The sequence below is a fragment of the Chelon labrosus genome, assembly GCF_963514085.1.
Source record: "Chelon labrosus genome assembly, chromosome: 17".
Taxonomy (NCBI): domain Eukaryota; kingdom Metazoa; phylum Chordata; class Actinopteri; order Mugiliformes; family Mugilidae; genus Chelon; species Chelon labrosus.
Window position 1 is genome coordinate 1,702,831 of NC_140350.1, and position 16,723 is coordinate 1,719,553.

Consider the following 16,723-nt stretch of genomic DNA (forward strand, 5'->3'; position numbering starts at 1 on the left):
GTACAGTAATGCTTTAGATTTGTTTTTTTTAAAAAGACAAAAACTAAAAACACACATCTATTTGTTTTCTGTTATCACCGTATGCTAGTGTATTTTAAAAACAGAAGTTCGAATTATAACCAAAAATGTATTATGTAAGTGTATGGCCTACCAAATAAAATACAACACCTTGTAAAAAAAACAAATAATATATTAAGTCACAACACTGAAATAATTCAGTCCCACTCACTGCACATATTGCAACATATGAAACAAAAATGGATGTGACAAAGTAACTAGTCTTTTAAAGTCTATCAACCACTGAAGGAACAAAATGCATTTGTTGTCTGTAGAATTTTTATGAAAGTACTGTATCTGACCTATGTTTATAATGCATTTTGGCAATAACAATGTGGACAATAAAATGCTGTCGATGACAATTTTCTTCATGATGTGTGATTGTTAACTTTGCAAGAATTAAGTTTCTGGCTGTTGTGGATATTATCCAACTTCTAAGACTATAAGGACATAAACCTGATAAAATTAGGACGCAAACAGACTGAAACCGTGAAATACTGGCACATGTATAATGCACTGGACCAATGGTCTATTGCGGGCTGATGGGATGAGATCACTGCGGTGGAGCAGGTGGAGGTTCAGGTGCACATTTGGGTGAAGGTGCTGTTGTGACTACAACTGTTGAAACAGATTTAGGGGAGCCTGTTGCCATGTGCTGCTGGAGCTGTTGTGCCTGAACGGTCTGGATCCGGACCTGAAGGTTGACCAAAAAGCAGCAAATGAGCTTATTTACAGGTTAAAAGAGGTTCTTTGTCTTGTGAAGAAATGTGTTTTAAAACAAACAAACAAACAAAAAGACATGTACACTCACCTGTGTGGCTTGTCCTTGCTGCTGAAGCTGCTGGAACTGTTGTGCCGTGACAAAACTGACAGGTTTGTTCCCGGCTATCAGTTTGGTGCCAGCTGGCATAGTGGTCAGAATGATGTTCCTGCCCAGGCTGCTGATACTGCTCAGAAACAGATAGAAACAATTCAGTGGACTAGAACGAATTAACAGTAGAAAAAAAAAAATCAATAAAGACATATATATATATATTGAAGAGGTCCCAAAAGTGATCATTTTGCCACTAAAGAACATACAAATAATAGAATAGTTGCTGTCATCTAACAAAGACAGGTAAAACCTAACCTTTCCAATCAAATTCATTCAACATGAGTGCAGACTTACTTTGTATTTAGGCTTCCCTTTACTATTGGCGTTGTCACAACACTCTTGCTCTTCATTGGTTGGTTGAGGACAGAGAGGGGCACAGTGATCCGTGCAGGTAACTTCCCCTAGAGTTGTCAAAAAAAAGATGGTAATTTCTGGGTCTCGTGACTTTCAGAACGTGTGGTTGAGTACAAGATGGTTGCTGAGAGGGCTCAATAAATGTACCAGAGCAACAAGTTATATAACTGTAAAGTCAAAATAATACACAGTATCTATCAGTATCGAGCATGAATGTCTGTGAAAGCAGACTTTGTATTTAGTAAAATAGAGTAAGAATGCATTCTTTTCTGATGAACTCTTGCAGAAACTATGCAGATCAATAAGTTAAAAATCCAGAGAGGTATTTGGCAGGAAAGTCCAATGTTTGTGAGTGAGTGAGTGAGTGAGTGAGTCCCTGTTCAACAGACTGCATTCAGCTATTTAAATTCAGAATACGTCTATAGCCAGCTGACATCCAACTGCAACTAAAGTGATTTATTTCTGGTATCACATCTGTTGCACGCACCCCCTTACTTTGGGTAGTGGTGATTTGGACTTCTGTTTGATATCCTTCAACTTGATATAATAAAGTATGAATCTGTTTCTTAAATGTACATCCAGAAACTGGTTTAAACTGATATTTGTAGTCAAAAGCATTAAGTGTCAATTTCTGTTAAAGTTTAAACCTCATATGATGGAAATGATTTGTATCGCTTTTCTTACGACACGTACAGACAGTGAATAGTTTTCTTACCGTTTGCGTAGTAACGACTGTAGCAGGGACCTGCCGCACAGTAGCTGTTCCTGTTCCTAGTGATAATGGTGAGCCAGAGACACCAGGAGCCACTGCAATCCCCTTAGCACCAGCCACAACACTGGCGGCCATGGTCACTACATTAGCACATGTAGACGCACTGAGTGTTTTGTTGCCAGCAGTGGTTGTCACTGTGATCGTCTGACCCTGCTTCTGTGGAATGACGCCAAGGCCCGGCATTATCCGAATGGTGGCGGCACTCTTGTCAGGGGAGCTGATGGTGGAGAAGGTCCTAGGTTTTTGGTCAGCCACAGTGACAGCCAAAGTCGGCATCAAGCGTATAGCTGTGTCTCCTGCAGCCTTCAACAAGGTGGAGGTGACAGGTCCTGCTTTAGTGGTCTGCACTTCCCCTGTGCAGGATGTAGCACTGGAGACAGAAGAAGGTGAATGGTGGGGTGGTGTCACATGGAGAGTGGCCGATATGCTCTTGCTGCCTGTGGTGGCGGTGCCCAAAAAGTCAGAGGAAAGTTTGACAGTTGCGACTGGGGATTTGGCGAGAGTTGCCATCATGTCTGGGGTGATCCGCAGCACTGTCTGGCCTTTAGCGTCTGTGGTGATGGAGGATGGAGGAAGACGTAGGACATCTTTACCCTGGATGCGTAGGTTTGTAGCAGTTATGGGAATTCCTGCTCCTCCTGGAGTCTTCATTCCCAGCTGTCCTGTGATGGATACCTGTTAAAAAAAACATACGACACACAAATAGATATATTGCGTGACCAATAACGTGGTAAAATGCGTTTGTTACTTTTTTTTAAGGATATGGATTTTTTTTTCTGCTACGGTCCACTACTGATATGATCCACTATGGACCACCTGCTTGTCGTGTCTTCCAATTTGAGAGCTAACTTTCAGACTGGTGGAAAAAGCCCCACTGGCAGTCAACCTTACTGACCAAGTAACACATAATGCTTCACCTGTTTGATGTTTGGACTTGTGACTCCTTGCAGCAAAGCTGGAGAAGGAGGGTTGTTAGCCGGACTACCAGGTGATCCAGTTTGAGGTTTGGCCACAGTTACAGCTGAGACAGACAGTGTGGTTGGAACCTGGACTGGACTACTACCAGACTGAGTCCTTAGAGGCACAGAAACCACTGCCTATTGAGATAATAAACAAAGAAAATTAACTGGACAGTTGCAATATACAAGACAGACGCAGATATAAGTTGTGTGCTTAAATGTTAGCTATTTTTATTACCTGTGAAATGCTTTTGGCTGCCACTGACACGGGCATCCTGATCTGGTGAGGGGTCTGATGTACTAGTGTGGCCTGCTGACTTCCTGCTGAAGAACCAAGACCAGGCTGAGCAGAGACAACCCGAACCTGAGGGAGGGAGCCTGTCGTCAGGTGACTCACTATTCGAGCCGCGTGTTGGGATGTAACTGGCTGTGATACTGGTGGACAAGCCTGACTGGTGGGTAAAATGGTTCCCAGCTGGGGCAACGATGGGGGTGACACAAGAAGAACGCTGAGAGAGTAAGAAGGAAGAGAGGTAAACAAGAGTCAATTTCAAATTGCACAGACAAAGTCATAGATTCATGTATTTTACAAAATAAAACAGAAAAAAAATCTTATATCACACTAACCCAGGATTGGTTTTGATTGTATCTGGTACTCCAGTCTTTGTTGGCGTTGTGGCCGTGCAATGTAGGGGTGACTTGGGGGTTCCAGGTGTGTTTGGGGTGGGTGTTGTAGGGGTTGGTGACATAGGATTAGAACCTATATCCTGCCCTGGCTCCAGACATCCAGGGGTTTTGCTACCTCCATCTTTACTTCCAGACTTCTGAAACATAAATGCAGATTTAGATAAATAAACAATACACTTCAAACTCCCAAGTGTCAAGTGTTTTATAAATAGTAAAAAAGCAAATGTAGCTAGGTGTAAAGCATAATTTGAAGTACTGCGGCACGTTGGTGGTGTAGCTACCGTCGAAAGCATAGACTGTATAAAAATATAGACAACACGTCCCCACTCCCTTGCATTGGCCAAACTGACACTAATTTCCCAGAAATAAGGGTGATGCAATCTTGTGAGTCTGAAACCAGAGTCTGTGCAGTATGGTCCAAGAGTGGAGTCATGCATGGGCCACATTATTGATGACCCGCCCACACTTCCTTTGGACTCACATGCGTTTTCATTTGGTTAATACACTGCCTGGCCACCTGGATTTAACTAAGCAAATAGGTACGAGCCTCCTATTGGATAATTACTGCGTGGGTGATTATCTTTCAGCTGGTATCAAGTCATTTAACCCCAACTGATGGAATGAGTAGCTTCTCATTTCTTAAACAACCACGTCGAAAGACACATCCTGTGGTCGTGGAAAAGATGTTAGTCTGTTTGAGAAAGGTCAAATCATTGGCATGCATCAAGCAGAGAAAACATCTAAGGAGATTGCAGAAATTACTAAAATTGGGTTAAGAACTGTCCAACGCATTATTAAAAACTGGAAGGATAGTGGGGAACCATTGTCTTCCAGGAAGAAATGTGGTCGAAAAAACCCTGATTGATCGTTATCGGCAATCACTTAAACATTTGGTGAAATCAAATCGAAGAAAAACAACAGTAGAACTTGGCTATGTTTAATAGTGAAAGTAAGAGCATTTCCACACGTACAATGTGAAGGAAACTCAAGGGATTGGGACTGAACAGCTGTGTAGCCTTAAGAAAACCACTAATCAGTGAGGCTAACTGGAAAAAAGGCTTCAATTTGCTAGGGAGCATAAAGATTGGACTCTGGAGCAATGGAAGAAGGTCATGTGGTCTGATGAGTCCAGATTTACCCTGTTCCAGAGTGATGGGTACATCAAGGTAAGAAGAGAGGCAGATGAAGTGATGCACCCATCATGTCTAGTGCCTACTGTACAAGCCTGTGGGGGCAGTGCTATGATCTGGGGTTGCTGCAGTTGGTCAGGTCTAGGTTCAGCAACATTATGTGCCCAAAGAATGAGGTCAGCTGACTACCTGAATATACTGAATGACCAGGTTATTCCATCAATGGATTTTTTTCTTTCCTGGTGGCACGGGCATATTCCAAGATGACAATACTAGGATTCACTGGGATGTGCTGGAGAAGGCTTTGAGCAGTGGTCAGACTCTCCCATCATCTATACAAGATCTTGGTGAAAAATGAATGCAACAGTGAATGGAAATAAATCTGGTGACATTGGAGAAGCTTATCGAAACAATGCCACAGCAAATGCGTGCTGTAATCAAAGCTAAAGGCGGTCCAATGAAATATTAGAGTGTGTGACCTTTTTTTTGGTGGAGACTTGCTTTGGCTTCACTTTTGAGGAGCTGTTCTGCTGTCCACCTTTGTTTACAGTCTATAGTCAAAAGCATTTATACCTGTGCGCTGGTATTTCGTATTGTTATGTAATTACACCACTGAAACACTAAGCATCAACTGGCCAGGTGTGTTGAGTTTCACTCTGCACTTCACACAATGGCGAGTGGAACTGAGCGGCTCATGTTGGAGTTGAAGTACATAAATGTGGATCAACAGTTAGTTTTACTAAAATTACTGCAGAACAGAACATAGACAAGACATCAGAGTAGACGGGTGTGCATGAGCCTGAACAAGGCTCATATACGGAGAACGTTCTGTGCTTGTTCAAGCACTGTGTCACATGAACAAGAAAATGCATTTTAGCCATACAGTCTGCGTCGCCGCAACGCATAGTTACATATTTGGGGAGGTGCACATGTGTCTAACAGAGCTATAAATTATGCTTAAAGTGAAGCCAGTGGACTCACAGGCTTAGATGCTGGTTTGGGTTTCTGTTGTAGAGCTTTTCTTGCTTTTGCAGCAGCAGCTTGAGCCTGGTGGATCCTCTCTGGATTGGACAAAGAAAGCAAAGAGGAATTTGGACTTGTTTTTAATAAAGTATGGATATTAAAACTACAAGTAATTATTATTTGTGTCTAACAGAGCTGAAAGAAGTTGTAAGAAATAGAATATGTCTTAAACTGACAGAAATATACTCAGTGAAAGCAGACAGACTCCTTATTTGCAGACTTCCCTCAAGGACTGAGAGATATAAACATAGGGGAACAGCTAAACCCTGCAAAGTGTTTTCTGTTCTTTTTATATCAAGCACATTGTTGCTTACCAAACTCCTCTTGACTGCGATGGCGGTGGAGGTAAATCCACAGCTTGCGGCCAATGTCGTATTTCACACAGGGGTCTTTCTCATAGTGAAGCCTGTCCAGAGCCCCACTGACAACCGTGTTCACCTAAATGAAAGACAAAGGTTTTTATTAACAGGCAATGTTACCATAATGCAACAGCTTAAGTCTGCATCTGACTGAAAGTGGTAAAATAAGGTACACACTTCAGCTTGTTTTTATTCTGCAACGGATCTATGCAAAGTCTATGCCATAGAGTGCTATGCTGGTGAAAACATTTATACCTGTGGACTGTTGAGCTGCCATTGTTCTGTAATTATGCCATTAAAACAGAAGTTGGAGTCTAGACAGCTGTGTTGAGATCTCTCCACATACTTTGAATTGAACGGCTCATGTTGGAGTTGAAGTCAATAATTAACCATTTAGTGGTTGAATGACCATTTACTGAAATCATTGCAACAAAAAATAATGAAGACTTTTGAACAGATGACATGCAAAAGACAGAAGGCAGGAGAAATTTCTGTGTACTGGACGCCAAGACACGTGAACAAGGACATGCATTTTCGAATAATAGTAACTGTTGTGCTCTGTGTTGCCGCAACGAGTAGTGACATCTCTTGGGAGGTACGTGTCAGGCTACAGCGTAGACTACAGTACAGGGTACAGAGCTACCATGTGCCTACACAGAAGTAACACAGGACCTGAAAACTGGTTTAACTAAATCTTTCATAATCCTTTTATAATCCAGTTATGCAAAAAAAAAAAAAAAAAAAAAACCTACACTGTTAATAAAATAAGTTGATTCAATCAAAAAATTGAAAACGCTGTCATACCTGTGCACTTGTGACCTCTGGAGCGAGAAATTGTGAGTCTTTCAACAGTTCGCAGATCTCTGCCCTTGTTCCTTCACCATTGGGTAACCTGGCTGCTGCGTCCCGCACTAAAAAAAAAAAAGAAGAGTAGGAATCCGACTCATGTTAGTTAATATCTTTGCACACATGTAAAGCACTGGATCCCAACTGAAGTGTCAAGAGTAAAACAGATGTTCTAACCCAGAGAGAGAATTGTGACATATGGTGGACGGTCTGAGCGGAGCAGTGTGTGCTCCCTGGCTTTGTTGAGAGACATCTCCTTATCAAACACCCCTTTAACGGGACCCACCACGGATTCAAAGCCGTGCATCCTGAAGGTGAAAGCTTTGTGTGGCTGGTTGTATCGTTGCTGCTCCTGGTACACAAAATAAACATAATGTCTGTTTAGAGAGTCAGGCAAAAGAGGCAACTGTTAAAACTATTCCATCAGCATAAACCAACCTGGACTTGAAAGACTTGTCTCTCATCTCCAGTGCTGGGCCGCACCACATAATCAGTCGAACTGCGTGAAAAGAGACATTACACCACTCAATAATAACACTAATAAGGCAACTGATATTATTTTAGTCAATGCACAAGTAATGGTAACTTGATTTTCTAAAGTGGAAATTAAGAAATTGTTTATGTCTGACCAGCAATCCCAAAACCATAATTAGCAGCACTAATTTGTGTGAAGTTATGAATCACTGTGTCTTACAGCCTTGGTGTGGGAGTCATCTCTAACATGTCTTCACTTTCTGTCTGTGGAAGAAAATAGAACATGCCAAATATTAAATAACATATGATATAGCACAGCACAAATTGTGCAGTCAGTGCTGAAACTGTACATAATAATTGCACTACCTTGACGACAAAATCTTTGGAATCCAGCCACAGCTGACAGAGTGCACTGAGATCCTTCTCTGTATCCTGAGTGGGACCTAAAGGAAATCATCTGTATGATCACAACCATCCAGAGCACCAAGCACTACATCAGTCAGCTGAACCCTCTTACCAATCCACCTCCACTGCTGAGATTCATCGACAAATTCCACAAACGGAGAAAATCCACTGGGGAGTGCCATCATGCCATCTGATTAACAAAAATATAGAGTGAAGGGGGGGATATTTATAATATATTAGCACAGAGTGGGGAAAAAAATCTTTCAGTGTGCGTGACCAGTGCCACTTACCTTTAGTCTCTCCTGCAAGAAACTGCAGTGCTTGAAGAACCAAGTCCGACCAACATGAGGCAGATGAAAACCACACATTGAGGGAACTGGCTGGAGATGACTGCCACATTTGAACTTTGTCCTCCAACTGAGGAATCCAAATTGCAGTGTTACAATGTGGAGACAGAAATATTACCATGGCGTGAGTCTCTGAAATGAGTACATACCATTGAAGTACTGGCAAGACTTTCTGCCCTCAAGATGTTTTCCAACAAGCTGAAGAAACTAACAGCTATTTCCTCAACTGTAACCGGGCTACTTTGACACTCCTCCACAACTCTGTAATAACAATGTTTATTTACATTAGAGAACGGAAGACTCACTGAATATACAGTATCAAGACTACTCTGAAATATTCTTGACACCAGCGTGGCACTAGACTCACTCCTCCTTGATGTTTGTTAGTGGAGTAGATGGTTTGTCTGGAAGGGAGTTGATGATACTCATAGGTGGAGCTGATGTGTCGTCTGAAGGTACAAGACTTTCAACAGGATCCTCAGATTCCATTTTTATTGTCCTCAATTTCTTCTTCCTTCTTTCATCTCTTATCTTCTTCTTAGGCAACGCCAGATCAAACAGAGCTGGGAGATTAAAAAGAAACATATCAGCTCTCAGTTGAAAAATTAATAAAAGCAAGGTTTTGACTTAAATTGTAACTCACGCATTGTCCCCTTACGGCCAATATTTGCTCTTGAAAGAATGTCTCCAAGGTGAATGTCAGAAGTTATCAAGTCTGGATGGTCCTGAGGAAATAACTCATCACTAATACACTGTTCATGTAAAGACAAAATATATAGATATTTTTTTTTATTTCCAATTAAAACTTACTGGCTGTCGCTTCCGCTTCTCGCGATGGTTTTGCAGCATGACTTTCAAGTCTCGCTCACCTAATTCTATTTTTTCTGTTAAAAAATTAAACATTACACTACTTGTAACCAAGCATTAGAGCAACATCATGTAGATATAGCATAAATTACTGACCTGTAGTCTTCATGTCTTGGGTGGAGAGGCTGGGAAGAACTCTGAGGGAGACGGTGGCTGTTGGAGAGGAGGGTGACTGAGGTGCAGGAGTCCATAACGATATGTCTACAAGGATTTGCAATAAAAATAAATAATAACTTTAAACTGCGCAGTACAAAATTCAAGGTTTCTGATTAATGTCTGAATCGATCCACATCTGAAAGTTTTTTAAAAAATTTTCTTATCTTCAACTACTGGTTGTTACAACTGTCTAAATGAGCTTGTGTACTCACTAATCAAAGAAACAGACTGACCGTCATCATCAGAAGAAGCATTGCTGTCTCCACACTCAAGTTTGACCTCTTTCAGTATACGGCTCAGTCTTCTTCTCACTCTTGGCTCTCGCATTTCTGCATGAGTCTTGGCTGGTAGCTTTCTTTTTGGTGGAAAGTAAGGGCCATTGTGAACTGCAAAGTCCAGCAGCTCCTACAACAAGAAGATATATTACGACAAATAATGGTAAAAGGATGCATGACTTGCACTTCCAACCATAAATACCTTTCTGGAGACAAGGATCTGCTTCAGCAGTTTGTGGTAGTACTGCTGAAGGGTGTACATCTGTCGTTTCTTCTGGGACCTGGCACACAGCTGTCGGTACTTGACCACCTCAGGATTGAAGTAACCATCTGGGTTGCAATAATGACAGTCATGATCTGAAAGTGCTTCAGAAATTCATTCAGCATGATACAGTTATGTGTTAATGGGCAAAGCACCTCTGAACAGTTTTTGTGCAAGATGAAGGGGATTTCCAAAGTTAAAATTTTTGTTGCTGAACAGGTCAGTGATGGTGCTGTCCTGCTCCGCAACACTGTTGTCAGGAAACTGTGGTAGAAACTGGCGAAGGTGGCGCCTCTGGGAATCTGACAGTACTTCACGCCAGGTGCTTTCACTCATCACAGAGAAGAAAATGTCAGGCTGTTGGGAAAAAAAACAGCAAGAAATAAAGTACGAGCTGCAGTGCCTTACCTTGTAAACGATTGAAAGTACATTAATATATGACTGAGCCTCAGACAACTTACATCCTCAAGTAAGTCCTCCGGAAGGTTCACTCTAGAGTTCCCCAGCATGCATTCCTCTGTGATTTGTCCATGGTTTTCCTCCTTTGGATCAAGGGGATCTGTAAGCATGTGTGTGAGCGCATCCATTCTTCTCCTCTCCTCCACCTTTTGAGTAATTCACATAGAGAAACTCATGGTTACAAACTCATAAACCTCATAATCAGCAGACACAAGCCATTGGTGTGTTGTTCTCCTCGTTTAGATAGATTTAGACTGAGATAGGTCTCGGTCACAAAGTTTGCCACCTTACAAGCGTTGTTATTGAAGAGTTCAGTGGTTCAGTGCTACAAGCGACTAGTCTTAGTAAATTTATGTCAAACCGTTAGCCACTCTGCACAGAAAGGTAACGCTCCGTCGTGAGTTAAAGTAACGAGCTAAGCTAACCTAGCGACAACGTTTACACGTAATGAGTGCAACAACACTAAAGCAGATTCCTTGTATGTACAAACATGCTTGGCAATAAAGTCTTTTCTGATTCCGATTCTGTTTCTGACTACCTATTTTCAAATGTAGCGAGTAGCTTAGCCACCAGACAAGCTAAGTAATATGGCACAGTTTCTGGTTCAACTTTAAGCGCAAACATACTATTCTGTACGTGATACTGGCGAATAAGCATTAAGCGACCTAGTACACATAGCTCTTTAAATTGCGAATAGGTTTTACCTTTCAGTGCTCTATGTTTTGAAATAAAATGTTTCAGCAATGTACAGCTTTCTTCTTCTACCGGAAACTAATAAGTGGATCCCGCTCGCCTCCAGTGTTTTGCTGCCACCCCCTGGAAATGAGTAGGTATTAAAATTACAATTTTACACCGAAGGTCATAATTGTGTTTCTTTGAACGTCATATTTTCTAAGTAGTATGCGTATTATCTATCTTATTAATAATTATCTTCCTAATTATGTTTTAATTTAATTTTGTTTCTCATCAAGTCGTGTCTGCTAACAGCTAGCTAACACTGCTTAACTGTCAAGGTGATGTCTGTGAAGCTTCTCAGACATACGGGTAGATGTATCCAATTTTTTTAAAGACGGATAACTAGACTTAGAGTTTCTTGAAGACATTTCATGACTCATCCATTTAACTTTTTTCAGTCCTAAAGGACTGGTGGGGAGTTGATGTTTAAATAGCAATCCCTGTGGGTGTAGTCCATCAGAAACTTAAGTAGTGTCTTAATGACCAGATACTTCATGACTAGTGTCTGTTGGCTAGATACTTACATGTCGTTGGAGGAGACTGTTTGTCCCTGCCCTCTTCCTCCATTGAATTGTGCTCTAATGACCCATTATCGGCCAGAGGCTCCAGTCTCAAGGTGTGAATGGCGGTAAAACGTCTTGGGGACAGAGGTTAAGGGCCCATGTGTAACTGTATCTGTACCTCCCGTTCAGAGATTTTTTTTTCCAATTTGACATAGATGGCTTCCTTCACTCCTCCTTTGTCCTTCAGGTGTAAGTAGACCGCTGAATCATTTCCTGATGAGTGTGTCGATCCATACGTTTGTGGATGGGTTGTTTTGTTTCTCCAGCATACAAGTCTCTACATTCCTCACGGCACTGAACAGCATGAACTATGATATTCTGTTTTTGCCTGTGTGTTTTGTCTTTGGGGTGAACAAGTTACTGCTTCAGTGTGTTACCAGGTTTGAAATGAACCTGTTTCCTGAAAATTCTCCTAAGTTTCTTTGATACTCCTGCCATGTAAGGGATGACAATGTTCTTCCTCTTGTTGTTTTCCTCCTCTCTGTCCTTCCTGGAATATCTTTTTGATATTTTGACAAAGGCACAGTTGAGATATCCACATGCCCTAAGTGTTTGTTTAATGTGTTTCTGCTCATTCTCCTTACTTTCCGTCCTTGTGGGTACAGTCTGCGCTCGGTCCTGCAGGGTTCCGATGACCCCCTATTTGTGTTCCAGGGTGTGGTGGGAAGCAAATAATAAATGCTGATCAGTGTGAGTGGGTTTCCTATACTGCAATGTTGAGACTTAATAAACTTACAGGTTCGTCCCCATATGTCCACATGCTTGAGCAAGTACCTTAACCGCTCAAGGGTGCTAAGGCAGTCTCATACATTGATGTGGTGATTTATCATCCCTCGTCATAAGGGAAACATAAAAGTAAACAAAATAAAGAATAATAAGTCTTATTTGAAATCCAGTATTTTACTTTGGTGTTATTTATAATGTAACAGCAGTTAAAAGAAATGAACACATGGACACTTCAGTTTTGTCAGCTTGCTCCACCTCTCCATGATTCTGTAATGAACAGCTGTAAAGAACAGTCAATCCCTCTGCCTCATAACACAGCCTGAGAGAGACAGGAGACACACATTGCCCTTCAGAAACTGCCACCAAGATTACTCCAGCTTATGTGGTGGACAAACAGGCACCAGGAGTCGCAAAACTGTGAGAACAGTTTCCCATTTTTCTCAAGGTTTTGGTTTTAAACCCTTGGGAGGATGGCAGAAGGCGCAGATGGAGAGGAAGAGATTCAGTTCCTGCGTACGGTAAATGATGCTGTTTACCTCTTCTCATATAGTTTGCAATTGTGAGTTAATGTATTCGGTCGACGATGGAAAGTAACAGGTCTTTTGTTTAAGAAATAGTAGCTTTGTAATAGACAAACATTTAGTGTGTTTGGTGACTTTCTTTACTTTGACTGGGCACAGATTGACAAGGACAGCTGGATGGTTTTGACGGCATTGTTACCTATTTATATCCCAAAGGGTACTTGGTATACTACTGCTTTGTCACATAGAAGAAAACTTGAACACATAGCTATACTGACAGTTAATAAAAACTATGCATCATATTTACTTCGGCGGGAAGTATTTACTTTCAGTGATGTTAAAGTATTCTGTATAAAAGCAGGTGCATGCATAATTTTCTGTAGTTTGTGTTTGGGTTCACTTTAACGTTTTAAACCTATGCTGGAGCAATGGCTTCACAACTTAAATATTTGAGGTGAAAATTGACCTGAGGTTTAGTTTGGATTTCTATGAGTAGGTTACCTAAGCCATTTGTCTAGATTTATGATTCCAGCTGCAAATTGAAGAAGTAATAACTCAATAGTGACTGAAATATGAACTGAAATATGGGAAATCTACAATAGACAATATGATGGTTAAACTTTAGTAACAATCCCAATAAACACAAGACTTTGCATCTACCCACTGATACACTAACAACACGTTTGTTATTAGATTTATTATTTTTATTTATTTTCAAGATTAAGTACTCAGCCTGTAGTTTTATTTTTTGTATGGTTCTGTTTTGTATCAAAAATCTTTGTTACTGAGGCTATTTGTTTATCTTATAATGAATAATCACACATTTGACAGATCTTTGAAACTATAATTGCTAGATTTGTGTTTACTGTATTATTTAATATGAATTTGTGAATTTTATTGAAAATATATGTCTTATTTTTTATCAAACTCCATTTAACACGTATTCAGCAAGTCCCTACCCAAAATTTAATATGTGTAAACTGAATGAATTCACATGTCTTTGGTTGTATTTTACTATTTAAATATCATGTTAGGGGAGGTTTTCAGTACATTTAGGACGTTTTAGTTTTAATTGTATAGACTCTACATTATAAAATATTCTGTTTAAATCAGTTTATTTTTACTGCCATACTCAGATTTCCTTTTTAGATCTCTGTGCCAGTCTGAAGAAGGGCATTGTGGCCTTGCTGGTCGGCTGCTGTAATGTTACACTCTTTATTTGGATCATCAGTGTTGGTGCTGCTGCACATGTTCAACATACTGCAGTGTCTCTTAAGTTTTTCTAAACCGCGGTAACTATAGCCCTAATGATAGCATAAGCCAGACACTGATTATCTATAGACTGCAATATGAGTATCACTTGAAACTTGTGTCCTTTTAACCAGTTGATGAAAGTTGTGTAATTCTGAAGTGTGACCTCAGTCCTAATATTTGAATGATCAGAAACCTGTGAAAGTTAAACGTGTTTCTTCTTTAGATATTTCATCCTGTGTTAAGCATGCGTTTTCATTTAACATTGTAACTGGGCTTGAAAAATGGCATTGAGTAAAATATGTTAACAATATGTCATGAAGTTGCTGTAACTCTGTTGTTGTTCACCCTGAACTCAGCTGAGTTCTATATTTACTGTGTGAGGATTAACAGGTTCAAAGCTTGGCCCATTTCAGCACCTGCTTTCTTCAGTCCATGTGGGGACTTCACTATTAATGTAATAATGTTTCTTATTTGATGCTAGTTTCAGAACATTGTCATTATCAAGTTTTATGTTAGCGTTGTTGTATATTACTGAAGTTACAAATATAACAAGTTGACTCACCCAACTCTGTCAGTGCTGCAGGGGTTGATTGAGACATACTAGCTGTCACTGAGATTTTGCAGCCTGTGTGTGTGTGTGCTTTGAATTAGCTGAGTGTTGTGTTGAAGTCACAGTACTCTCAAATTCCTGTACTGTATTACTAACACAGCTATGATATCTGACAGAAGCTCTGCAGGTTCACATAGTTTCAGACAGCTATGGCAGCATGGATTCAATTAAAGCCAAAGCAATAACCATCCGCAGCCAGGCAGGAGTATCAGCCACTGGCTGTGTCTCAGCTCAGCCTTTTGAAATGAGTAATGAGTAATACATGCATCATGTAAAGTGTCACATCGTCTCTGTTTTCTCAAGTGTCTGGAGAGCATTTCCTTAACTAGCAGTGTGTTATAACTGGGTTATAACTGGACTGAACCAACACGCCAATTGTTCATGTAGGTGAGGAAGAGTGCAAAGAATGCTGCGAGTTTAATAGTTGTACTGAAAGAAATTCCTCCTGTAATCCTTTAGGGTTTTTGTGGGACTGTGAGTTTATTAAGGCTGTGACACACCAAACTAACGGTCTGTCATTTTTGCGGTGTCGGGTCGTCAGTGAGTGTCTGTGGCCTTTGTTTTTCCGGTGTGTCCTGCACCATTGGCACAAGTCGGACACCAACTGCCGGCTCCTCAGCGAGGTACCTTAAGTTTTACATCTTTATCTAATCTGAACATTGTGAATGTTTTCACATCAACATGATCATCTAGAATGAATAGTCCGTAGACCAACTGAGCAGCATGATTCAGGAGAGGCCAGCTCTGCATGACAGTTTGTTGCTCTTTCTAGCTTCCTAGCCCCCCAGCTCATAGAAGCTCTTATGGTTTTGATTGACGAGTAAAGACGACTGCCACCTGTTCCCATGAAGAGTTATTACCTTTCAGGCAGGGTCAGAACGCCAGGTGGCCGATGGCTTTAGTCTCTGTGTTGTGTTCAAGTGCAACTTTTTTGGCCCAGACACAGGCATTGTGATGCCTTTAATGTCACAGACGTCCATTGTTGCTGGTAGTTCTTTGATGTGGGTTTGGTGTGTCTGTACCTTTAGTGGTCTCTCATAGTTGAATTATCATCTGCAATTACAGATACATGATTTTCGCTTGAATGTTAAAAAAAAAAAAATGTTGTTGCAGCAGCACTTCTTATCAACTTTTATCTGGAATGCTTTGTTTTATCTCCTTTTAGCCCCCCTCTAAAAAGCAGGGTCTGCCCTAAGTTTCTTTTTTGGTCAGCCAATTAGAGCCACTAGACAATCATTATGTAAATGTATAGGCATTCCAGGCAGTTCAGGAACACTATGCAATGTGATTTGTACTGGCTTTGTAAAGGCATATGGAGCACAATGGAGTCTCCTTTAGATATTTGAGTAGTCCGTATGTTCAGGACAAGAGACTGATGGAGAGAAAACAGAATGTTTTACTTCCCATCTGCAACACTAGAAAACTCAAAAACTGTTCCCAAGGCATGATGTAAATTCTTTTAATCTTAAATCTGTATCAGGTAAGGTTAGGGTTAGGGCTAATCAATGACAATTCCTGGGTTGGATAGGGTTAGGGTTAGCATGCTTTCCTTAACTCTTAATTTGTACAATTTCCAGATCTAACTTGGAAGCTCAAGATTGAAGATGGATGTAAAGTTTAATTTGTCTGCAACATGTTTATGCCAGTGACTAGGTTTAACAGCAGAGTACTTAGACCACTGAACAGTACAAATGTATGTCAGTTAAAACATACCAGTTTACAGATTTCCTTTTTACTTATAGTCATACCATTTTTATTTTGTTTTTGGTTTTAAATTCGTCTATGCTGGACTCATTTTACTTCAGTGAGATGTGTCACTTGCTGGCATTTTGCTGTGAATAAGAAGCATTTGCAGATAAAAACAGCTGTACATATTTTTTTATTCTAGTATCCCTTACATTCCTTACCTTATTTATTATTTTTATTTTTATTTTTCTACTGCACCTAAAAGGGGTAATTTCGTTGTACCACAGTGACAAATAAAGACATTCTTCTGTGGATGATATTT

General features: G+C 40.5%; 2 protein-coding genes across 3 annotated transcripts in view; one reads left to right on the top strand and one right to left on the bottom strand.

Moving 5' to 3' along the window:
- Positions 1-18: 18 nt before the first annotated feature.
- nfrkb (nuclear factor related to kappaB binding protein) lies at positions 19-11,139 on the bottom strand. Of its 2 annotated transcripts, none has more exons than XM_084564368.1 (26): positions 11,011-11,139; positions 10,309-10,452; positions 10,003-10,204; positions 9,788-9,915; positions 9,544-9,715; positions 9,251-9,355; positions 9,098-9,171; positions 8,931-9,012; positions 8,655-8,850; positions 8,437-8,548; positions 8,231-8,357; positions 8,053-8,130; positions 7,902-7,978; positions 7,756-7,799; positions 7,500-7,560; positions 7,239-7,413; positions 7,020-7,126; positions 6,171-6,294; positions 5,815-5,894; positions 3,644-3,837; positions 3,255-3,525; positions 2,975-3,154; positions 2,001-2,732; positions 1,226-1,332; positions 869-1,004; positions 19-751 (listed from the first exon to the last, which is right to left on the bottom strand). In XM_084564368.1, exons 2-26 carry the CDS (start codon positions 10,432-10,434, stop codon positions 611-613), a joined length of 3,831 nt encoding a protein of 1,276 aa, XP_084420494.1. In that variant the 5' UTR covers positions 10,435-10,452; positions 11,011-11,139; the 3' UTR covers positions 19-610. The 2 variants fall into 2 exon arrangements, with proteins under 2 accessions (XP_084420494.1, XP_084420493.1); XM_084564367.1 differs by having other exon boundaries at positions 3,644-3,840; positions 11,011-11,138.
- A 1,384-nt stretch (positions 11,140-12,523) lies between these two features.
- Positions 12,524-16,723, top strand: part of LOC311502713 (ryanodine receptor 1-like) — a 44,457-nt gene continuing 40,257 nt past the window's right edge. The window contains exon 1 of the mRNA XM_084565056.1: positions 12,524-12,848. Within this exon, the coding sequence (XP_084421182.1) occupies positions 12,801-12,848 (48 nt within the window). The 5' untranslated portion in view covers positions 12,524-12,800. The remainder of the gene's footprint in view (positions 12,849-16,723) is intronic.